The 25,804-nt window shown below is 42.0% G+C and overlaps 1 protein-coding gene across 1 annotated transcript in view; it reads right to left on the bottom strand.

Moving 5' to 3' along the window:
- Window positions 1-25,804, bottom strand: part of APOLTP (apolipoprotein lipid transfer particle homolog) — a 1,141,779-nt gene that overhangs the window by 341,389 nt on the left and 774,586 nt on the right. Inside the window, exon 50 of the mRNA XM_086941409.1 lies at window positions 11,542-11,623. Coding sequence (XP_086797535.1) covers window positions 11,542-11,623 — 82 coding nt within the window. The remainder of the gene's footprint in view (window positions 1-11,541; window positions 11,624-25,804) is intronic.

Genomic DNA, 25,804 nt, shown 5'->3' with positions numbered 1-25,804 from the left:
CGCGTGTAGTTGCGCTGGAGCGCTGACACCGACACCCGCTCCCCAGCAAGGCCAGCCCCTTATGCAGCGCCTCCGGGCGCCAAGCCTCTACGCGACTTCCGCTCGTGTTGCGGAGGCTGCTGGGTCTTGTAGTCTCTACTCCCCCTGCACAGCTGCAGACCTGGTGGTAGAGGGCTGCAGCGGGGGGAGGAGACAGCAGGCAGCAGGCGCGGTGGTGGAGGCTCTGGGTTCCCATCCCGTGTGGCTGATGGTCCCTGGATGCTGACCGGCAGGCTGAAGGGCAGACCGACGAGCAGGTAAGCTCGCGTGTAGTTGCGCTGGAGCGCTGACACCGACACCCGCTCCCCAGCAAGGCCAGCCCCTTATGCAGCGCCTCCGGGCGCCAAGCCTCTACGCGACTTCCGCTCGTGTCGCGGAGGCTGCTGGGTCTTGTAGTCTCTACTCCCCCTGCACAGCTGCAGACCCGGTGGTAGAGGGCTGCAGCGGGGGGAGGAGACAGCAGGCAGCAGGCGCGGTGGTGGAGGCTCTGGGTTCCCGTCCCGTGTGGCTGATGGTCCCTGGATGCTGACCGGCAGGCTGAAGGGCAGACCGACGAGCAGGTAAGCTCGCGTGTAGTTGCGCTGGAGCGCTGACACCGACCGGAGAGTCTTCTTGATACAAGAAACACACATAGGATTAGGTCTGAGGCACCAAGAGATCCTGAAATCTCTAATAGAATTACAATCACAATACTGGTGGCCGGGGATGAGCGTAGAAAATTATAAATTTGCAATGAATTGTCAGGACTGCAACAGAGATCGCAGTTGTGAACCGGACCAGACACCAACCCAGACACCACTATTAGACAGCATCAGGCTATCTATGCGCAGACGTCCTACCGGACATATGCGGTCCCATAAATATTAAGACAAGATTCATTTGGATGTGGCTCCAGCGCTCGGCTGACGCCAGAACTGTTATAAATGATTTGCGAGTCTTTATCAGCACATACGCAATTGGCATGCTACATTCTGACCAGGGTCCTGCGTTTAGCTCTCGGGCTTACAAGGAGGCCATGGCCAGCATGGGCATTGCATTGCGGTATTCTAGTCCATTCCATCCTGAGGGAAATGCGGTAGTGGAGAGAAAAAACCGGGAGATAAAGCAATCTATAACAGCAAGGGTATTAGGTTCGGGTGATGGGTGGGTCAAACATCTAATAAGTGTCCAACATAGTCTTAATAATATGCCAAGAAATTCTCTAGGAGGTATCAGTCCGTATGAACTTTTATTTGGTACCAGAATGATCATTCAGGACTTGGATTGTCAGACTTCAGTGGTGCAACAGAAAGCCTTCGATATCAAAGATCGTTTGGCTGTTTTACAAGACTTAAATGAAACAAGAAAAAGTCTGAGTAACGAAAAGCTAAAGCCAACTACCACTGAAGAAAAACCACCTGTCCCAGCAAGACCTGTCTGGATTCCAAAGATTGGGGATCTGGTCAGAGAAAAGATCGCGGTGAAGAAGGAATTTGGGCCTTCTTACAGAAAAGCAGTACCTGTCTTAGCTGTCAGCGGAACAAGATCAGTTGTACTAGCGCCCCTTGCTGGAAAAAAGGAGAACCAAGTTGTATCAATCGACCTGGTGAAACCACAACCATGTGGCCATTAATAAGTAGTAGGCCCAGTGGACTCCCAAGAAAAAGCAGAAGACCAAATCTTGCTACAATCCAAGAGGTTCAAACTGAGAGACTAATCACATTTGATAAACCTTTAGTGAATAAAAAAGGACTATGCAAAGAAGCCATGGAACTTGTGCCTCTTGAGACCCAAATTGCAACAGTTCATCAAGAAACACCAGTCTACAACGATGTAGCCTCGGACTATACAAAGGTAATAAAAGAAAATGCAAAGATCAATGGAAATCCGGCAAGCAATCCCACCAATTGACAGAACTGCATCTGGCTACTTTATCAACTTTGATGACTTTTCCAATGATCCAAGTGAACATGGAGACAAGCCAGCAACAAAAACTTTTAAAAAAGAAATCAAAGAGCTCTTTCATCAACTGAGAGAAACATATCTAAACTCACAATGGATTAGATTTTGGATTGTGTTAGGCGTACTTTTCCTCCTTCTATGGCTCATCTTGGTTTTCAGTTTGGGTAGATTTATTGATGGAAAATATAGTACAATGGACACAGCAAGTCAGAACATCAACTTGGTCCTGAAACCACACAGATCATCATACATTGAAAAAAGAGAACTGTCATCAGTGAACATCACAGCCATCCCTATACCTGGTGGTATAGCTTGGGACAAAACTGACTATGAAATTTATGGCCCGGTTGAGCTCTTGAAATATCCACAACAATTTAAGATTTCTTTAAGTGACTTTGTATCACCTAGTACTTTCTCTGATGATTGGGACTTTGAAAATATTAATAATATGAAGTCAGATTTAGAAATGTCAGCAAAATTTACAGCACATGATTATTTACAGGGTTCGTCGAATTATGAGGAAATGTACTGTTTCAACCACTTTGGGCATCATTATCTGCATAAATGTGCTAATCCTAGAAATGTTTTCAGTTATAATCAATGAGAACATTGTCCAACTCCGCCAAAAGGCAGTTCAAAAACATTTTATGAGAAATCCCCATACTTCTCGGGGTTTAATGTCACTGATCCTGAAACATTCTATTTTAAAATGTTAACCACATCGCTGCTGTGGTTATTTTTCCCCTGTGCTGGAAATTGCCATTTTGCTGCTGTCATGACGAGCTCAGCTCGTCATCAGCACAGCTCAACTGTGCCTCATGACGAGCTGAGCTCGTCATGAGCATGGAAGGGGTTAAATAAGACAGGAGTGAAAAACATGTTGACAAACACTAAACTGATTTATTCTGAAATATTTTATGAAAAAATGTCTACATTTGGTTTTGAATTTTGGAAAAACAACATTGAGACGAAAAACCATCTGGGGTACAAAAGAATGGCAGGTACAAGGTTTAGAAGCATTGTTCAGAGCCTGCATGATCCCAGAACAAATAATGTTCCTGAATTACACAATTCAGCAAACAACCTGTCTTGGTTTAGCCAAGATAAAAGATTTAAACAACCTGTCTATACCAAAGCCAATGCCTGATAGAAACACCACTACAGATGAAGGGTTAGACGTGGCCTATATTTTAAAACAAACCAGAACACTTCCTGATTGGAACAAATGGTTGATCTGGCCCGCAGACACTAATAACTGTCATGATAGATTCCTGAACAAAATACAGGGGTTCAAACAGAACAGGCCAGACCCAAGATATTCCCAGAGACAACATCCAGGGATAATTACAACATATACTGGCAGATGCATCAAAGTTATTTTTTGCGAGTCCTTAATAGCGAATTTTAAGGAATCGCTATTAAAGACTCACAAAACGGGATGCATGTAGGAATCGCAATATTATTAGCGATTCCTTAAGATTCCTTATTAGCGATTCGGTAATAGCTAATCGCTAATAAGGAATGGCCTTCCCATTCATTGCTATGGGCCTAAAGGCCCATAGGAATGAATGGGAAAGCCATTCCTTATTAGCGATTAGCTATTACCGAATCGCTAATGTTCCACTATTTCAAGGGTGCCAGGGTGTCCAAAGGACACCCTGTTGCACCCCTGAAATGGACCTGTGCACAAATGTTACACACACACATGCCCTAAGGGAATGTTTGTGCGCAACATGTAACTTTGAATAATGCACAAAAGTGCATTATTCAAAGTTTTAGCAAATTACCACGAAGTTCAACTTCATGGTAATTTGCTCCCCCTATTAGCGAAATCGCTATTTTTTTGGGTTTCATGCATTGCATTTAAGGAATCTCATTTTGGGATTCCTTAAATGCAAGAGCAATTTAAGGAATCGCTATTTAGAGATTCCTTAAATTGCGATATCTGCATTTGGGATGATGCATCCCAAATACAAAAATACCGGGAGCAAACGGCCAGATTCTGAGAATCTGGCCGTTTGCTCCCGGTATTTTCTTTGATGCATCTGCCTGATAGTGTAGGAAAACTATGCCTCGACTGGTTACAAAGATCCACACTTCCCGAAATTAAGCAACACTTAACTTTACTTAAAGAAGATGTTGACTTGCAAGATTTCATACTGGGACCTCGCAAACAGTGTCAAAAATGTTTCATATACGCCGGTATATACGCAGCTTACAATGAAGCTTGGAAATTAAATCAAATTGAAGCTGCAGAAAAGATACGAGAAATTGATCGTATTAATTTGGAAAAAACACTTTCTGTAGTGGACAATGGGTTAACAACTCTGCCCTCCAAAATCTATTTACTGGACATCATGTATCATCTGCTACTGATATAATAGAACAGGATATGATAATGTTACAACATGGTCAGTCCCAATTGCGTCCAATTGTACAGCTAGGCTGGACGTTACAAACCCTCTGTTCCGGTCACGTGTCATGGCGTCTAATCAACATAACGTCATTATTTTCTATCTGTAACCTTACTGATAGACAAATCTCGTTGGCACAGAAAGGCGCAGACTATACGGTGCTGAGCATTGAAAAACTTGAGAGATTACCATTGACAATGTCAGAAAGACCTGTCATTGAATGGATAATACATGGCACCATTACAATCCTGATAACGACTTTTCAGTTTCAATACTGCCAAAAGTATATACCAGCAGGCCTGTATGAAAGGTTGGGTAAAGGATACATCAAATCAACCTGGAATTTACCTTATACACATAGATGTTGGAGTGGGAGAAAGAAAGAGGTATTTCTTAGTATAATAATTATAAAACATCACTGAGCGGTACACTCCTATGCGAAGGTATAAACTTGCATGGATCTTGCAAAGGTTCATCATACAACCTTTCATGCTATCTGCCCGGTACCCCAGCTACACAGATAGAGCCCTTTTCCAGACATCTTTCCAATGGTAGCTACGTTATATTAAGTGACCACAGCTGTTGTGGCATGATGCCAGGAAAACCCTATCTCGTGAGCGTTACTTCCAGGGTCATTTGTTGTATGCAAGTATTGCATCCAAATAGCAATCCAGACATGGAGGCGGCATTATGACCTTCTGTGAATATCTCTTCTATTCAAATTGATACTTTAAGCAGAATGAAGTCTATTCTTTTACAGACAACTGTGCCTTTAACCTCGTCCAAAGAGACGTATGACCTGCAAGCTGCAAGGACAGCGGCAGAGATACATACCCTATTATCGACGAACTGCCCCGTGCATTTCGTAGAAATGTTAAGCCAAATTTTAAACATGTCAGATACCAGTGGCATCGCACATATATTTAAGACAATATTTTCAGGACTGTTAACACCTTTTGAAACGGTTCTGGGCATCTTCCCGAATTTTGTGCACACTCTTTTCGGTGGCCTGCCTCTTATTTTGGGACTCGGAGCAGGAATTTTATTTTTGGTCCTTCTGCTCGATATGGAAAGCCAAGTCACAGACAAAACTCAGGCTACGATGGAAGAAACGATCCTAGCAATATGATACCAAGACCGTATCACTAAGGTCCTCGGATCTGAATACTACCTGGTTTCTTTCATTCAGACCGATCTAGCAAAATTGCATCTTACCTGTTCTTCGATGTCTGCTATGCTGAGAAGAATGCGCGTTGGACGTCTGTCTTACACTACCATCAACAGTACCAATGGATGTCGATGCTTTGCTTTGTCCGGTAACGACTCACGCAACGTGTTGTCCCCAGCGGCTACTGATTCTGATGACGGCATTCGTTGAGACTTCACCATTACGATTAGGTGGCGGTGAAGTATGAGATGAAAGCGGCAGCACACAGGTACAACCTTCTGTGAACATTGCTGATCTAAACACCGATGATGGCAATGCATCGCATATATGCACTATTTCTGATTTTTCAGCGTTGCCCCAAATTTCACCTACTGTGGTAGACAAATTTTTTGCTGGTCTATCTGAGGTAATGTTCTCTCCTAACAACGAGAATAACAATTGAAATAGCGAGCACACATTGTTCCCTGAACTCGGAATTCGGCCTCCAGTTTTTATAAACAACACTGCTAAAAACACTTGGAACTACTTTTTTCCCTTGAAAGAAAAATTATTTTTCCCAACTTCCAAAATATTTACTTTTTTTTATTGGCACAAGGTACTCTGATTAAAGTAAAACTATTCTTAGAGAACAGAGCTTCTATTCCAAGAGACTCTAGAGACAATATTTTGAATCAGCCTCTAGCACATTTACAAATTTGTATAAATATGTGATGAAATGGTCTCAACCTTCTCTTCTGTATTAAGAGCCATTTCATAAATGTAATTTTCGCAATACTTTCAGCTGATATTTAAATTTGCATTATCTGAATGATACCACTGCTTGAAAGCGTACAGTATAATACTCATTTTCGTGTATCTATACCATTTCAAATGCATTCAATGCATTTTAGGGTGGGCTGGACAACACATGCATACCTATATGTTTATATATTGCTTAGTATTCAGTAATGATGGACATTATACGTGGAGTGGGTGTTGTGATCGTATCTAGGACCCTTATTAAAATATTCCCGATGTATGCCCTTATGTGGTTATAACAAATCATACCCTTATAAAGGCATAAGAATCAAATCCAAATTTAGTAATAGCCAATGCAAACCAAATACGGCAAGGCTACTTCCTTAGACTCCTAGAAAGCACAACGAGTTCTTTCAACAAACCAAACCTCCAGCAACCTGGGAATTCCCCATGCTTTTTTTTTTTATTTGTCCTAGAACTCCTGCGAGCACTGAAAGAAGGCCAGTTCTTAGTGACATCTTTTATTGACGTCTTATGTCCAACCTTACGTCAAACACGGCACCTTCCAGGTATAAATATACCAGCGTTTGCCTTAAGCAACACACGGTGGTGTGGAGCAGAGTGGCTATCTACTTATCCAAAGCCCAGCCGAAGGAAGCCGTCCCTTCCATTTTGACGCACTGAGAAAGACGCTGTCTTTTTCTCCTGCCGAGAAAATCCAGCTACATTGTTTCCAGTCACCCTTGCGGGTTACTGGGAGATCGAGTCCTGAGAGCGAGATACAAGACCTCCTTCATTCTAAAACCAAGGTACGGAGCTGATTAGATCCTTAGAGAATTCTTGAGTCAGATTCTTGGCAAAAACTAACTTAACTTAAACTGCAGCTCATTTACTCCTTCCCATGTACTGGGCTTAGGTTAGGTACATTGGGGTAGGCGTATTTAGAAACATCAGTTGAGTACGTTTAGTCAAGCTTCTATCATTATATGTAACTGTATATATTTTATACCTTTTAAGTATCATATGGCTCAGAAACCATATCAATGCTTTTACAGTATTATTTCATAATACTCCTTTTACTGTACGCACTTTACTTTATAACAAGTATTGCAATTGTGGCAATTCATTTCTCTTGCATGAGAAAGAAGACTGCTCAATAAGTAACACCTTTTATTGAAAACGCCAGTCTCTCTATTTCTCTGCACTCTGGTGAAACTAAGTATGCACGATTAACTGAGTGAAATAGCTATCTATTGTTTTCACACGACTCTGGAGATATACTCCTTATTCTGGGGGAGCAAAGTTGTCATGTTTATGCGGTTGTCAGAAGCTGAATCCCTTCTTGTCTAACCAGGGAAGTTCACTCCTCCCTGTTCATTCGAGAAAGTTTCTAGTGACCTCTGAGCTAGCTGGCAAATCTAAATTAAGTCTAACATATTCAATAGAGACCCAGTCGACCTCAGTCCTACGTCTAAACTATCGTTTATATTATTCCAATGCGCAGAGCCTATTGGGAAAATAGGAACTACACTTCTGCTATACCTGCCTTGGTCATATTGGCTTATTATCCCCAATTGGCACATTTTATTTACATATAAGTCCCTAGTAAAGTGGCAAAACATGTGTCCAGGGCCTGTAAATGTAATGCTACTAGTGGGTCTGCAGCCCTCTTGTAGATAGATCTAGAAAAGGCTTTCGACACAATATGTTTCGATTATTTATTTGAAACCATGGGATATTTGGGTCTTGGAGATAGGTGGGTGAAGTGGGTGAACATATTATATGAATGCTAAGGCCTTTGGCCTTGTGTGGTGGTGCATGTTCTGTGTCCCTGCTGCTGGGTATGATTGGGTTAGAAGCTTTCTCAGTTACATAATTCGAGTCCCCACAGCCAATGATGGTGTATCAATAAAAGCATGTCAGGGGCTGCAGTTTGCCATAGGTAACACATCCCATCCATATGCTCTTAGTGCCCTCGTCCACAAGGCAAGAATAACCTCTAGTATGCCAGACCAGCAGCACACATGCATGCATAACATACATTCACTCACTCACACACATTCTCACTATATTTCTTGCACTATTTCGTACATTTGTACTCTGTCATACTCACACATAGCCCCAATGCCACTCACACTTACATTAATGAATTTGCTTTTATTGCGTTATAAAAGCTTGCCCTGCTACTTCTGCTATACCTGCCTTGGTCATATTGGCTTATTATCCCCAATTGGCACATTTTATTTACATATAAGTCCCTAGTAAAGTGGCACAACATGTGTCCAGGGCCTGTAAATGTAATGCTACTAGTGGGTCTGCAGCCCTCTTGTAGATAGAACTAGAAAAGGCTTTCGACACAATATGTTTGGATTATTTATTTGAAACCATAGGATGTATGGGTCTTGGAGATAGTTGGGTGAAGTGGGTGAACATATTATATTAATTTCCTCCATGACGTGGTTTAGGACGGTAAAACGGTATCCACACAGTATGCGATTTCTCGCGGCACACAGCACGGTTGCCCTGTGTCTGCCTTTTTTTTTGCCCGGGCGATCGAGCCACTGGCCGCACTTTTCTGACAAGGGGGGGTGATGGGATGGGACTGATGGTGGATGGATGTGACCATGTAATTTCCCTATATGTAGATGACCTCCTGATTTCTCTGAAGGACGCAGTGGTGGGCTCTGACACAGCGCTGGCCTCCTAGGACAGTTTGAGCTCAATGACTTGGAATGGGTGGAATTCTAGCATCTCCTAAGAGGGTTTCCCGAAATAAGAGGTTGAAATATAAACAGTTCAACTTCATGCATATGACTTACATGACTCCCCATAGACTTCAAGTTGCCTTGGTGGGGAAGTACGTAGATGCCCGGGGTGTAATTACAGTGATGCAGACTTTACACACATGACCTGGGCCTGTGCCATGTTTTGTCCATTTTGGAACGAAGTGTTAACAATGATAAGATGTTGTTGGGGCGCACACTTGATTACAAGATTAAAGTATGCTTGCTGGGGCTTTTTGCCCAATTGCCCAAATGGAAGGTGTGAAATAGGTTTATTTATCTGGCCATGGCCCTAGTTAAAAAGAGGAAAGCAATGGCCTGGAAATCCGCCAATGGGCCGTGATAGGGACCTGGAAATGGGATGTAGTTTACAGAGGGCAGAGTCCTAATTAAGGAAGAGTCAAAAGGATTGAGACATCGTCTCATGGCAGAGCAGTGGAAGGATGTCCTAGATGCCTGGGAACACCCGGTGCAGGCACATAGCGGTGAAGAGATAAGCAAGGTTGGGAATAGGCCTGAGTAGGAGAGCAGAGATGTGGCTTAGGACCCTAATGTGTGTGATACCCCTTGTGGAGACGCCCGTACATAGGGAGGATAGTGGAGTTGGGTATTGCAGGGTCTTTGTAGGTGAGAAGGGACAGGGCAATCTCCACTTACCCATATTGCCTTCCAGGCCTCTCTTGTGTACCCCATGATGTGTAATGCATAGCATGCTGACAGGGAACAACCAGAGTTCCCCATCACCCCCCTTCCTATGAACCGACTCCCCCAGAACATACTACTGAACAACAATGTTCCCCCCCTGCACAAGTTAGTTATAACTGTTGGTTTTAGCTCTTGTTTGTTACCAAACAGAAGGCATTTCTACAACCCCTTTCTGAGCTGGGTTGACTATTCTTGAAAACTGTATAATTTCATAGGCTCAAGTAGTGCGTTGCACTGACACGACTTTTACTGAAAGTATTGGGGATACAGAGTCCACTGTATAACATGTTATTCATGGTTCTACAGATATATGATTTGATTGGGGAGTATTCCCCTATGCTTTGCTAAACAGTATTTTGAAATATGTCACATGCAATGCTGGTAACCTGTCTGTTTCCTTGTCAATACAATAAATGCCAATAAAAATATGTTTGAAAAAAAATAGTGGGTCTGCAGCACTGATTGTACCACCCATTTCAGCAGACCTTTAAACATTCCTCAGGTCTGCCACTGCAGAGCCTGTGTGTGAAGTTTTAAATTGCCATTTCTCCCCTACTTCAAAGGCATAACTGAGTAGACATACTGGACCTCAGACACCAACTCTTCTGTATACTTCTAGACCTGTGGATACTGCTGTGCTGCTACAAGGATTGGGACTGTGCTGGCCTGCTGCTCTAAAGGAGATGACACCCTACTGTGCTGACCTGCTGCCTGGTGTCCTCTTGCCTGAGAAAAAAGAACTGAGCCTTCAAGTTTATCTTGAACATGGGACCCTAAACTTACTCAAAGGGGTAGTCTGCTGGTCTCAGGGACATAAAAGGCTCCCCAATCCAGCTACCGCAAGTTCCTGACCCCCAAGTGGTGCCCCTCTGGGTCTGGACTCTAGGCCTAGCTCATGGGATTTTGTTTGTGACCGCGAACGGGCCCGTCTGCACTGAGACCGTGCCACTCGTACCAAAAATCTGCACAATCTGCCGCTAGCCCATCTCTTCGCACAGCAACATCAACCGCCTTCAGTGGACTGCCAACACGAAGCACCAGCCCACCTGTTAGTGACAATTGCCTGTTCTTAGCATCACACCGACAACCACCCGCAACACTCTCCTAGCTCCCTGCGACCCTCTTTAATACGGATGGGACTCTTGCCACAATATGTGAGAAATTTCATCTGGAATGATCTGGGACTGTATCTGACCCATGCTCCATCATGGTTGGCCTAAACTTTTGACTTTGACTCAGTCTAGTGTGGCCGATAGCCTCAGTTTGCGCTTTATGCTTTTAGGTGCTATTTTACACTTTATTATTTAAAAATTATTAACACCAGTTCTACTGTTTGGATTTATGTCATGTTTGACTGTTTTATTTCTTAAATTTTGCTCTATTTTTCTAACCTAATGTAGGGCCTTTTGTGTGTGTTTTCATTGTTTTACGGTTTGAAGTGTTGTGCAAATACTTTATACGTTGCCTCTAAGTTAAGCCTGACTGCTCTGTGCCAAGCTACCCGGGGTATAAGCACAGCTTAATTTGGTTGTGCCTTACCCTGATTAGAAACGAGGTTGCTGTTTGTCCTGGGCTCACACCCCAATCAACCAGTAACCCAATTTCTTACTCATGCCTTGCATTAAAAAACAGGTTTTAAAGAAGGTACATTACACTGACGCATTATATCATTATTGAAAGGTAAAGAGGGGTGTGAAAATACAAGTGTACGCATTATGTAATCATTTTGCTCAGACATTGAGTTAGTTATTACCTTTGTGGAAAGTGCAGCTGTGCCTGGTATGTAGTTCATAAGGAAGGCGATATTCTGATGTACTTCAATTTTCAGTTCCTTCCTAAAAAACAGAAAAGGCGACCAACAAACATTTTGTAGAAATTAAATGAGTAATTTCTATTTACATCTAAGCTTGCAGTGCATTAAATAATAGACCAAATGAAGCACGCTATGATGCTACTAAAGTATTGATTACATCAAACATATAATTTAATGTGTGTGGACAAATTTTAGTTGTATTAATTCCAGAGGTTAAACAAACATTAAAATATCCTAAATAGAGGTTGCATTGTACATTTCTCAAATGTATTAACATCCCGATTCAGTGAAGGTCAGCAATTTACTTCAGGCATTAATGGTGCCCTTCTACAGACTGGCTAGTTGAGTGGGATAATGGGTCCCATTAGCACAATCATAATGCAATGGACTCTCCATTTGGGGGCCCTGCTTGCCTAGGGTATTCACCATTTAAATGATTTTAGCCCCTAACTTGCCTGCATTATTAATTTTTTGATTGAATGTATCTTTTGGAAATTACTTAGTTTAAACCCCGCAGGAAACAACAAACCACTGAACATGTGGCATGGGTGAGCAATTAATTACTGGGTACAAAACTTGGAAGTTACAAATGGTCCAGTCTAAATAAAGGGTGAAGTTCGCCTTTACTGAAATGTAAAAGAGAAGGAACGGGATAGAATCTATTTCAGCATGCTTTGCTACAGACATGACACATAACTTGAGAAGGAATGATTCCCGGTCTTTCCTTCTTGGCACTTGTCAGTTTTCAATGTGGTAATGTCATAGATCCATATGTGCAGTGAGAGCGAGCGCAGCTCCATTCAAGATGGTTGTCTGATTCTGGGGCTCCGCGCCTCATTTGGTAATGCCGCCATGATGCTTGTGGCTCCCGCCTCTTGTTTGCTCTGAGATGGTGATTTTCCTGCATCGGAAGTGTCCTCGAGCAGGTCCTTCCGACCAGCATTTTCACTACCGCTCTCTGCCCTGAGAAACATGGAGTAATTCCAGCAGATGTTCTGCTGCAGCCATTTTGGATTTTTGCCGCAGTGGTATTTCTCCTCAGGGCTACCAATAATGAAGGGATTCTTTTGTAATACCTGCAGGGCTTACTTTTTCCTGGGTTACCAGTAATTTTTTCTTAGCTTTTGGACCAGTTATGTTCAGCAGACTCACAGATTTTCTCCAGTGAAGATTCTCACACAGCTCTTTCTCTGAGTTACATACTTTTCTCTTCATTTTCTTCAAAATCTCTCCTGCTGTGCTTTTACTGGATTCCTCCTTATATTGTACACATTAATAATTGTGCACTGCCTTACGGCTTTCATATTGGGAGGAAATCTATTGGGGGATTTTATGGAGTTTTAATTTATCTGCTTGTGGAGTCTTCTTGCTCCTGTTGACTTTCCTCTTTTGTGACATATGGGCAGAAGTAAGAAATTATTTCCCACTAACAAGAGATACATCGTTCAGGCTCCTGTATATGATGCTCCCTCTATTAGATCTTTAATGCAAAATATCAGTATAATGGCCCAATCTGGCTCTTCGCGGCAGACAGCTTCACCATCTCCTTCAAGCAAAATACAGACTCCATCTTCTGCCAACAAACGTCTTAAGCAAGAACCTCCTTCTCTGCGGAAGTCTTGATTCTCCTGTGTCTGTAGGCACAGTTTAAGAGAAGATTTGTGCTTTACGTCCATTCATGAGGAAACCAATACTCACCTGCAAGTTTTGGACCCTAAGTGGTCGTCCATGGAAGGTTTATCCTCAGTGGAACAGTATGTTAGTGATCTACAGGATGTCTTTACCAAAATTGTCTCCTTGGAGAGGGAGGTTCTTCTGTTGAAGAAATCTGCTGAAGATCTTGAAAATAGGAACAGATGCAATAATCTTCGCTTTTATGGTCTTCCGGAGGATTTGGAAGGTGACAATCCAATTAGCTTTTTCACTTCCTTTCTAGCAAAGCTGCTAGACCTTTCTATCTCCACAAAACTGAATATTCAACATGCTCATAGGTTGGGCCCTGCTTGTCTTCTTCATCTGCTCCATCGAAGCCACATGGTGGGATCCTTCTATTTTTTAAATGTACTGACATTCTACCGGTTTTTAATGCAGCTAAGCTCAAAAAGCAGCTGGTTTGCTCTGGTACTAAACCGTTTTTATCCCAAGATGTGCCTACAGCAACAGCCAAATGATGGAAGGAATTCCTGGAACTTCGACCTGCTTGGGTGTGCGGTATGGGTTATTTTATTCCTGCCTGTTCAAGGTTACTTTTCAAAATAGCTCCTCTACTTTTGAGTATCTTGTGAATCTTAAAAATGTATCCACTCACACTCTACATCTCCTATGGAAACTGCTGGTCTTTCTTCTATAACTTGATTTTTCTTCTCTTTTCTTATAGCCATGTTCGATATACTTGGATTACTCTGCTGTTTTTCTTTTACAGATTGTATTTTGGTAATTGCCATAAAATATGTTGATTTTACTCCTCTCACTTTATACCCTTGCAGATTTCCCAGTTCTGTTTATCCGACTTCTGCTCATTCTATATGGCATCCCGCTGTGGTGCAGGCTCCCATGTTGGATGTGTCGGCTTCAGTTGTGTGTCGCCACTCCTTGTTCTCCCCTAAAGGTACGTATTACAGTCATCAGTTTTGTACTGGTTCCCTTTTGAAGATACATATCTTGTCAGTTGATGACATGTACTGTCCTCTCTTTGTGCCTCACTTATTCCTTTTCTCTCTTTCCTATTTTTCTCTACCTCCTTTCTTCTCACTGTTCTTTCCCCCCTTCTCTATCTTTTATTCTCCTTTCCTAATTACTTTTGATTGTGTTGCTTCATATCTGGTTCTATTTTTCTACATTCAAAATCCTATCTTGGAATGTGAAAGGTTTTATTAACCCTATAAAGAGGCGGAGAATTGTATCTCGTTTATCCTCCTATAATCCTGATTTAGTTATTTTGCAAGAAACCCATTTGAAGGAGACAGAGGCTTTGAAGCTTAAATGGAATTGGGTTGGTTTAGTCTTAGTATCTCCTACTTCTACTAAGAATAATGGTGCAATTATTTTATGTCACTAAAAGTTAACTTGTTCTGTTGTTTCTCAGGATATAGATTTGTCAGGTAGATTTTTATTAGTTAAGTTACTTCTCAATAATATATCTTTGACTGTATTTAATATGTATGGACCTACTCAACTAGATTATTCCTTTTGGCCTAATATTACCAAAAAATGTATTCAATATAAAGATGATTTTTTTATTCTGGGATGTGACTGCAACAGATTATCTCCCCATTTATTGATCATCAGTTCCAAGTTCGCTTTCTCCTTCATAAAGCTCATAAACAATTGCATAACACAATTTCGCAGACACATCTTGTTGATGCCTGGAGATTATTTAACCCAGATGCAACAGAATATACTTTCTTCTCCCCTCTTAATGGTTCCCAGACTCAGTTAGATTAAATTTTTCTTTCCAAATCTTTATCTCAAAATCTCATCTCCTCTTCAATTGAACCTATCGTAATTTGCCCCAGTTGCTGCTTATTTTGATGTGCTCTGAGCACAGCCCAGGTCTCATCTGTAAAGGTATAATACGTTTCTCATGCAAGATCTGTTTTTTTCTTCCTCTTTCATCTCCTTTGCAGAGGATTTTTTTTCTCTTTAATGCAGATACGAATGCCTCACCTACATTGATATGGGATGCGTTCAAGGCCACTGCCCGTGGATTTATTATACATTTTGTTTCCAGGAAAAAGAAGCAGTTACTTAATCAATATAAACGTTTATTGACTAACATTAAAAGTCTAGAACACCAATTTTATACCTCCTCATCTGACTCTACTTCACAAGAGGTTGTTCGTGCAAAGCTATATTTTAACAAATTAACTACTGACAATGCCTCATTTATTCTTCTGCGCAGTAGTGCTCAGTACTACGGTGGATGGAATAAAGTAAACAAACTTTTGGCTGATTATCTCAAATCTTGCAGAGAGCGTGTGTTAATAGATTCTATCTAGTCATTGGAAGAAAAACGTCTTTTTAAATATCAAGACTTCTTGGATGAACTTATTAAATTCTATAAAACTCTATATACTCCGAAATCCCCTGCATCAGTCTCTCTGATTGATACCTATCTCAGTAACATTTCCCCTTCATCACGTGGGAAACTTGACTTTGCAATCTGGAGTCTGATTTATCGATTCCAGAACTGTCTAACCCCTAGATGCATCAAGCCCAGATTCTGCAAATTCTAAATTGCGAAAAATACTGAATCGCAATTTAGAATTCGCAGAATGGGATGCATCAAGAAAAGCGATTAAAAAAAGCGAATCGCAGTCGGCCGCAATTGCCGATTGCGATTTTCGCTAAATCGTACAAAATTCTCATAATCGCCCGTTTCCCATGCTGAAATTGCGATTTCGCAATTACCGAAATCGCAAATTGCGATCCCGCTAATTGCGAGATTGCAAAAACGAGAAGTCGCATTTCGAGCACAATGATGACATCACAACCAGGAAGTAGGCAGTTCCCTCACTCATTCTGAACACAGAGCCTGAGAGTGGAAGAAGCACAGCACACAGCTCCACCAGACACATCCTGCAGCACCATAACAGGACACACTCACCAAACCAGAATGTCCCAGGAAGCAGCAGGAAGCAGTGCACCTGGCAGAAAACGCAAAATCAAATTTTCTGAGCAGGAGTTGGAGTTCCTCATCGAGGGTGTAAGCAAGGACCATGACAGACTGTTTGGCAAGGAATCCCGGAAGGTGCCTGAAGCCAACAAGAGGTGCATTTGGCAGCGCATCCAGTCCAAGGTGAACTCTGTTGGAGTGACCCAGCGCTCCATTGATGAGCTGAAGAAGAGGTGGTACGACCTCAGAGGTCGTGCCAAAGAGCGCATTGCAGAGAGGCAGGGGGAGCAACATGCCACGGGAGGAGGAGACCCCACAGTTGCGCCCAACACTCCACTAGAAGACCTGGTGGAGGACACAGTCAACCCTGCAGCCTGCGTGGGGGTCACCCGGCTGGACCCCTCCCAACCCACCCAACAATCCCAAGGTAAGTGCCATGCAACTGTGACCCCATCCCCTAACAATGCCCATGCCTCCAGAGCTAGCCATTTGATAACCCAGTAATGCAGGCTATGCACATCTCAAATGCCATATTACATTGTGGGACCTGTAGTGTGACAATAGTTCCCGGATAGCCACACACAGCCAGACCTGTCAAGTGAAACATATCCCTAAAGCCAGTCAGGGAATGCAAGCCTGCATGCACGTTGCAACATCCCATGTGCAAGATACATATAATTAATCATGCACCCATTTACATCACAGGTGCTGCAGAACAACCCAGCACAGACAGCGAGGCACTCCAGATTGAGGAGAACCCTGAAGACACCGAGGGAGAGGGCCTTCCTGCCCCACGACCTGGACCATCACAACCACCAGCACCAGTACCACGACCTCCCCATGTGGACAGGGCCACCCCTGCAGCCACAGGAGGACAGCAACCACCCCATGTGACACCCATGGCAGTGGTACAGGCCACACCACCACCCAGGAGGCAGGCACGGCGCACAGCCTCTGTGTGTTCGCAGTCCAGCGGACTGATGAGGCAGCAGCGCAACGTGCCAGCACGCGCTGGCAGGGGAGAACAAGTCCAAGATCCTGGGCTGGGCATAGAACGCCGGATGCAAGCTGTCCAGCAAAAGCAGGCACGGCACATGGCAGCCATACAGCTGCAGCTTTAAAAGACAGCGCGCAACGTGAGCCAGCTCACGGAGAGCGTGCAGGTGCTGACGGCTGCTGTCAGGGAGAACAGCCAAATCATGGTGTCCCAGCAAGACATCACCCGCCGCCGCCACCGCCAGCTGCTGACCCGACTGTCAGCATACACAAGATCAAACCACCTGATTGGTAATGCGACCTACCAACTTTCGCGCCGGTCCCTGGTGATGCAAATTCAGATGGTGCAATGCTGCCAGGACATCGCCAGGGCGTTGGAACAGGTCACAACAGCTGTCCAGAATCAGCAGGCGTGTGGCCATGGCCATGCAAGGGGGGGGGATGATGCCAGTCAGGAGAAATCAAGTTTCAGTAGCCTGTCCATGCCGGTGGTAACCGAACGCCACTGCAGCACTAGGCCCAGTGCAGCATCCCGGGCCAATACTGGCGAGGAGGATGTGGAACGGCGACTGGGTGCGTCCGGCCGGAGGCGCCAGTGATTCTATGTACTCTAGCAGCAGTGCCATGCTGATATGACAAGCACGCCTGCTTCGCTATCATGGGGCTGTATGAGAAAATACAGTTGTCATGTATTGTGAAAAAAGAATTTAAAGAAATATTATTGTGAAAAAAACAATAAGAATGTATTTCAGACGTAAATCCGACTCATGTCATCATTTCATTTGGCATGCTTGAGTGCAGTGTTGTGTGAAGGGTATGGGTGCACTAGAAATAGTTCATTGTGATTTGGTTGCGGCACCTGTGTCCTTCTGCAGGATTCTGCCCGCGTGCATGATGCAGGTGGGCGGTTGCCCCCCTCCGACTCACTGTCAGAGACCTCTACAGGTATCCTCTGCTTGGTAGCAATATTTTGGAGTATGGCACACCCGGCCACGATGCGGCAGCAGACCTCAGGCTGGTATTTGAGCGCCCCACCAGTCTTATGTAGGATGCGGAATCGGCTCTTTAACAGCCCAAATATCCGTTCAATGCAATTTCTAGTGCAAATGTGTGCAGCATTGTAACGCCGTTCCTGTGGTGTGGCAGGGTTGAGGTATGGGGTGAGGAGGTACTCACGGAGGCCATAGGTGCTGTCACCTGAATGAAAGGAGCAGAGGGTCAGTGCCTGTTATGCGCAGCTACATGGTCTCGACGTACTGTATGTGGGCATGTGTACTTACCTAAGAGGTGTCCTTCGCCATAGTCACCCCTGGCCAAGCGGGTGTGTATGCCACTGTGCCGGAAGATGAAGGAATCATGCATGCTCCCCGGGTATTGGGCCACTATGTCAGTGATGATTGTCTTTGCATTGCAGACCATCTGGATGTTCAGTGAGTGGTAGGACTTGCGGTTAAGGTACATGTACTCTGTCTCAGTGGGCGGGCAGATGTGGATGTGGGTACAGTCAATGCATCCAATTACATGGGGAAATTGCGCAATGCTGTAGATGGCAAGCTTTGTTTGATTTAAGTTCTGTTGGGTGGTTGGGCAGGTTATGTAGTGGTGTATCCGGGTCAGCATGGCGTCCAGGAAACACTGTAGGCAGCGTGACAGTGTGGTCTTGGAGATCCCCCCTGCATATGCAACTATCACCTGGAAGCTTCCGGAGGCCAGGTGGTGCAGGCAGCGCAGGACCTGGACATGGGTGGGCACGGCATTGGTCCTCCTTGTTGGGTGCTGCATCAGGGGGTTAAGGTCTCTGATGAGCTTGTGAATCATTGCCCCATTTAGCCTATATTTGGAGTATATCTCCTCTTCAGTCTGGCCCAGGAGTGTTATCCGCAGCCGGAAGATGCGCTCCTGAATCCTGCATTGGTTCCGGGCTGCGTGCTGGAGCCTCAGCCGCCTTGCCACGATGTATAGACCTGGCATTGTGAATGTACTCATGCTACTCATGGAGGAGTGTGGCTCACTGGTTAGAGCAGGCAGACCCTGAAGCAGAGGTCAGATCAGGGACCAGGGTTCAATTCCCGACGCGGCAGGGTCTTGAGCTCAAATGTCCACAGACTCGATAATTCTCGCTTTGGTGCCTGACCTAATCATGGGTTCACACTCTGCAACTCTAGGCATTAAGCTTGCTTAATCTCCACAATGGCCCCCGCTGCGGGATGCCTGGCTTTCACCTTGGGGATGCCCTGTAGGGGCTATCTCACAGGGAAAAGCCAGGACGGGTTTACGAGGTTCCCCTGGGTGATAAGCGCTATATAAATACAATATACAATACAATACAATACAATACTACTGTGTCTCCTTAAGTGTGTTTGTTTTGCTCCGCCCATTGTTCCTGTTTGAATTTTGTTTTACTCTATTGAACTTCATGGTTACCACCTGGTTTGACTTCTCCTTAAATTGCGACTCGCATTTAGCGATTTTGTTTTTTCTCCGCTATTTACTATGTTTGATGATTTGTATTAGCGATTTATTTGCGATTTCGCAAATTAATTCGCAGAATTAGTGGAAAATCGCTATTAGAGATTCGCTAAGGGGGGGTCCACATTGATTCTGCGATTTTATGTTTGCGAATTCGCAAATTGGTGGATTTTTGCTTCATGAATTGCGAAAGCTGAAACTGTGATCGCAATTGCTGTTTCACAGCTATTGCGATCGCAATTTTGCAATTTCGGTTGATGAATCTATGCATAAATCTTTAACTCTTCTCAAAAAAGAGAAAACCCCCCGTCCAGATGGGTTTACAATACAATTCTATTTACACTTTTCAAGCCTATTACTTCCAAAACTCTTGCAACTTTCCCACTATTTTTATGTTACCAGAAAGGTGGCTGGCACTTTTTTAGAAGCTACAATATGCATACTTCATAAAGAAGACCGTGATCCTAAGCAATGTAAAAATTATCACCCTATTTCCCATGTAAATGTTGCTCACAAAGCCTTTGCCGAAATGCTTGCTTTACGTCTTGAACTTCTCTTACCTGTTTTAATCGGTCCAGAGCAAGGTGGATTTGTTGGAGACAATTTAACCTCTGATAACTCTTGGTTACTATTTAATGTTTTGGACAAGACTTCCACTCTTTCTTATTCTTTATCTACTGTTTCCATTGATGCAGAGAAAGCATTTGATAGAGTGGATTGGTCTTTTTTATTTAAAGTCCTTCATTGGAATGGTTTTGGTCCTAGATTTATTTCCCTTATATCTTAAATTTACCCAGCCTCTACAGCTTCTGTCTTAAATAAAGGTCTTATCGCTCAAATATTTCCATGACAGTGTGGTCAAGGTGATCTACTAGCTCCTCTTTTATTTATTCTTTCTCTTGAACCCTTTTTGTCCTGTGTCCGCCATATTACCTCTATCCCTGGATTTCTCTATGGTGATCAACATTTGAAGTTATCCGCATATGCAGATGATATTTTACTTTTTATATCAAACCCTGAAACTTCTATCCCCCTTTATTGCAAGAGACCCTAGATTTTTCTTTGGTTTCTGGTTAAAAAATCAATTCTGATAAAACTGAAACTCTTCCCATCACCAAATGTTGTCTTACGCAGCATTTTGATTTGACTGAATGCCATTGGAATTGTTCTAAAATTAAATATTTAGGAATTTGATTTAATAATTCCATATTGGATTTGTTTAAAATTATTAGGAAGAAGGGGCTTGACCGTATTTCTAAACTCCTCTCCTCCTGGAAACCTCTTTTTCTTTCAGGGTGGAGACGTCTTGATTCCATTAAAATGATGATCACTCCTATTTTGCTGTATTCTTTCAATGATACTCATTCATATCCTGTCAATTAGTTTAAAAAACCTGTCTCCCTTCTTTCTAAATTTTGATGGCAAAATAAGAAAGCGAGAATGTCTTTGTCACATCTTAGGAAACCAAAGTCTAACGTAGGAGTAACATTTCCTGACTTTCGACTCTATCATAAGACCTTCTGTCTCAGACAGGCATCTAAATGGTTTCTTACAGCCCTTTCTCCTTTCACATCTTTCTCGGTTTTTGTAGAACGATCTTTACTTGCACCTTTTTCTGTAAAAGACATACTTGCCTTCACTGCAAAGGCAAATATTATGCCCTATCTGTTATTTAATGGAAGTGGTGGCATGCACACCGTTGTAGTCCCTATTTAATCCATTGGACAAAGAAGAACTAGAAGTTAATGCTGATCAAGAAAAATTAGGGGATGTTTCAAGCAGTTACCCCCGACGAAGGGCTATAAAAAGCCCGAAATGCATTGTGTTGAAATAAAGATTCGCTGCTTTGAACTATTGTTTGTATGGGATCGTATTTTCCAAGGAGGCCTGGATGGGCACAAGTGAATACGTGAAGTTTCCTAAATACAATTTGTCTAACATGTGGATAATTTTAGAAAAAAAAAAAAAAAAAGAATGGCAACATAATGGTGAAAAAAGGACGAACATAACTAAGGTGTAAAAGGATGACAAATTGGTTGGATTTGATATCCACAAACATGCTGTGCGTCTGGGAGTAGAGCGTTGTTGAAGCGCTCCCCACATGGCTTTTCTATCTGTTATTTAGGCATGTTCATTGTTAAATCCTCATTGACAGTCAAAGATCATCTCTAGGGATTCTTTCATACATTCTCCTCTTTGGTACAGTCATCTCATTACCATTAAAAATAGACCTCTGTTTTGGAAGTCGAGGAAAGTTTGGGTCCCAGATATGTTTGATGGCATGACTCCTTGTACTTTTCATCAATTTCAAGCTACTTTTAAGTGTCCACACTCGTTTTGGTACACATTTTCAATCCTTTTGGAAATAATGCTAGACGTTTTGTATTTCTTTTCTTCAGATGATTATACTCTGACAGAAGATTTGCTTCTCAAATTAAAGATGTTACTTCCAAAAGCATCGCTGATTTATAAACACTTTTTCACCCGAGGTTCTGTCCGTACCAAAACCAAATTGGAATTGACCTGGGAGGCGGATTTGGCTGTGTTTGGAGCAAGGACTTCTGGAACAGGATCTGGGCTGGATCTTTAAAGAATTTCTAGGTCCGCATCCACCACTCAATCTATGTTTTTTCTATATAATAGAATGTATTTTACTCCTCTAGCCATAGCTAAATTTTTGCACACTAATAACAAGCCCTGTGGGTCATGTGATTTTCCTTTAGCTAATTTGATGCATCTCTTGTTTTTCTGCTCAAATGTAATTACCGTTTGGGTAAATATATGGTCCCTTATATACATTGTTTTTTTAATGTCCATACCCCTTTATGTAATGTTATTCTTTTTATTCATCATATGAAAAAGGGTTATTTGACCTTATGTTGGCTTTAGCCTTTCAGCAAATTACACTAAATTGGAAATGTTCAGCTAAACTTTCAGTTAAGTCTTGGTGGAGCAATGTATGTCACTATCACAGATTAGATATTGTTTTTGCCTCCTCCTACAAACCGTTGTAAATAGAGCTTTATATGGACTAACTATTTAAATAAGGTTGCAATGATGCATGTATCTCGTTACCGTTCTGAACATTTTAAACCTGCTACTTTCTCTGCTTTTCCCTCTTTTTTAAGGTCATTTTATTATTTCTCAATCTTCAGCTGTATATTTACATTCTGGTTCCTTTTTCCCCCTCCTCCCTTATGATAATGTCAAAATGTAAATAGCTTTCTACTCTATTTAATGATTGCATTTTTCCTTTTGATATTTTATGTTTACGTCACTACGTTTATGGATTACTCTTTGTAAATGTGTTTATTTTGAATAAAGCTTCTTAAACATAACAAGTAGATCCATATGTGCACTGCCATCCAAAAATGATGAGCCTTTCCTTTTGGAGTGGTAGCCTATAGTTCCTTATAGGTAACAGATATTTTGAAGATAATGTAGGCAAGTATGAGTTGACAGAGAAATGCTTTTTGGGTTTGTGCGTAGTGGTTATTTTTCTTTGGACCTTTGATGAATGTGGCAGGAGCTTACTGTATCTTCACTGCTGTACCCCAGGTGGAAGATGGCCATATTTTGAATTGTTTTTCTGAAGGCATGTTTTACACATTCACGTTTGTGGCACTTCAAAGCAGCTCATTTGAGTCTTCTTGGTAATGTCGGTCTTGAAGATGAAGTCTTAGCCTATGACAATGCGTTGGGATTTCGCATGCAAGCAAAATGGGTAGTGAATCCCTCCAGCTTCAACACAGAGAGCTATTTTTGCATTCCGTCTTATCGATCTACATATTTCATGTACAGTGAATTATAGATTGACAGACAATGGAATAGTGCAATCATTTCTGTATTACTTTTGCCTATGGCTTTCTATATTCCAAGGAATTTGCCCAACTCATAGAAAATTGTTTCTCTTGTAGCAGAATCTTTCAAAGGCCATCTTTGTTTGGAAATGTGCTTCTCCTTTGTCAGTAAGTTGCATGACTGATGTGGGACAAAGTAAGGTTTTTATGCTTTCTGCAACCCAGATGACTGTCTGTCTGGCACAACAAGTCTTGCAAAGCACACTCGTAAATATAGGGCCATTGTGATGCAAAGCTCTGCAAGTCACACAAAATGTGTTGAACCAAAGGCATTGTTCCACTGACAGCTACTGACTTTCCTTGAGGTTTGGAGAAATTTGTCTGGTTTTACAAATTCATATCATGTCACAATCTGAAAAACTTGCAGTATCTAAACCCCAAATTGGGCAATCTTAATGGAAATATATGACCGCCGCCTTGACGAAAGGAAAATGTCGTTGGATCAACAGTAACTGAATAACAAGATAAAGATAGGTGATATTTTGGGGTTGGGCATATCAAAGGAAGGAAAAAGGACATGACAGCAATGTTATTATGTTTTAAAAAGAAAATAATAACTTATAAAAGCAGTGTGTTGGCTATTTTTTCTGGCTCTAATATAAATGGAATCTAGGCAAAAAGGCAATACACTGTTGGTGGCACATAGGATAGAGCAGAATAAGGGCAAAATAAGGGACAGCAGACACATTTTTATTGGGCCAAATTAACCTAATTGAAAAATAAATGTGTTACATAGAAAACGATTGAGGGTGTTTTATATATATATATATATATATATATATATATATATATATATATATATATATATATATATATATATATATATATATATGTATATGTATATATATATATATATATATTCACAGAAAAAACCATAGGTTATAGACCATATATAGTTAGGAATTTGCATTTACAAAACCTTGAAAATTCACTGAAAAAACCATAGGATATAGACCATATATAGTTAGGGATTAGCATTTACAAAACCTTATTTTATTTGCACAAAACCATTGAAATTCCATATATAGTTAGTTGCACTAACTATATATCGCGGACCCGCAATCCACTGCTAATGATGTCACATATTACATCATTCATGACATGGTCAGTGGCATCACTGATGACATCACTGATGACATCTCAAATGACATCACTGATGACATCACTGATGACAACACCCAATGACTGTATGTTTCTGTAAAGTTAAAATATGTCTTACATATTGAAGAATGAGTGGATGTATAAGTGTCTGGATGAAGGATTTAGTAGGTGCATGACTGACTGTATGAGAGAATGATTAAATGTGTCTCACTGAGTGCATGGGTTAGTGATTAAAGTGTCTTAATTTGGCAATCATTATTTATGTTCTTCTGTAAACTGCTGCATGTTTAAATCAGTAGCTATATCAGTAACTATATGGGTTATTGAATGGTTGCCCAAGTATTTGTATGGGAGACTGAGTATGTGTGTGGGTGGCTGGGAGGTGTATAACTCTGTGCATAGATGTGTGAGCAGTTGATTCCCTAGGTGTATGGGTTCAAAAGTGCATGTAGGAACAGCTGTATGGACAGTTGACTGTGTGCATGAGTATATTGGTGAGTGAATGGATATCTCAGTTCTACATGTCAAAGTAAGTACATATGTAAAACACACTCCATGTGAGAGTTGACATATATAAATAACTGAACATAAGAGCCAGTGAATGTGAGAGTGGCTGTATGAATCATTGTGAACTTGTATCAAGGATTGTATAAGAGAGTAAATATGTGTTAGTATATGTTTGAATAAGTAAGGTGTGTATAACTGTATAGTTGAGGAAATGGAGGTGTGATTGATTCTTTGCATGACTGACTAGGTGTGTGAGTAACTCCATGGATGTGTGACAGTCTGTGAGTGCCTGTTTACACTGAGTGTATCTAAGGTTATATTAGAGTCTGAAGATGTATTATCACATAAATAATATCATCAGTGATGTAATCAGTAATGTCAAATGAGATGTCAGTGATGTCATCAGTGATGTCATTTGAGATGTCATCAGTGATATCATCAGTGATGTCATTTGAGATGCCATCAGTGATGTCATCAGTGATGTCACTGACCATGTCATGAATGATGTAATATGTGACATCATTAGCAGTGGATTGCGGGTCCGCGATATATAGTTAGTGCAACTAACTATATATGGAATTTCAATGGTTTTGTGCAAAAAAAATAAGGTTTTTTAAATGCTAATCCATAACTATATATGGTCTATAACCTATGG

This window comes from Lissotriton vulgaris, chromosome 10 (assembly GCF_964263255.1).
Source record: "Lissotriton vulgaris chromosome 10, aLisVul1.2, whole genome shotgun sequence".
Lineage (NCBI taxonomy): Eukaryota > Metazoa > Chordata > Amphibia > Caudata > Salamandridae > Lissotriton > Lissotriton vulgaris.
This window is presented reverse-complemented; position numbering and strand designations above follow the sequence as displayed.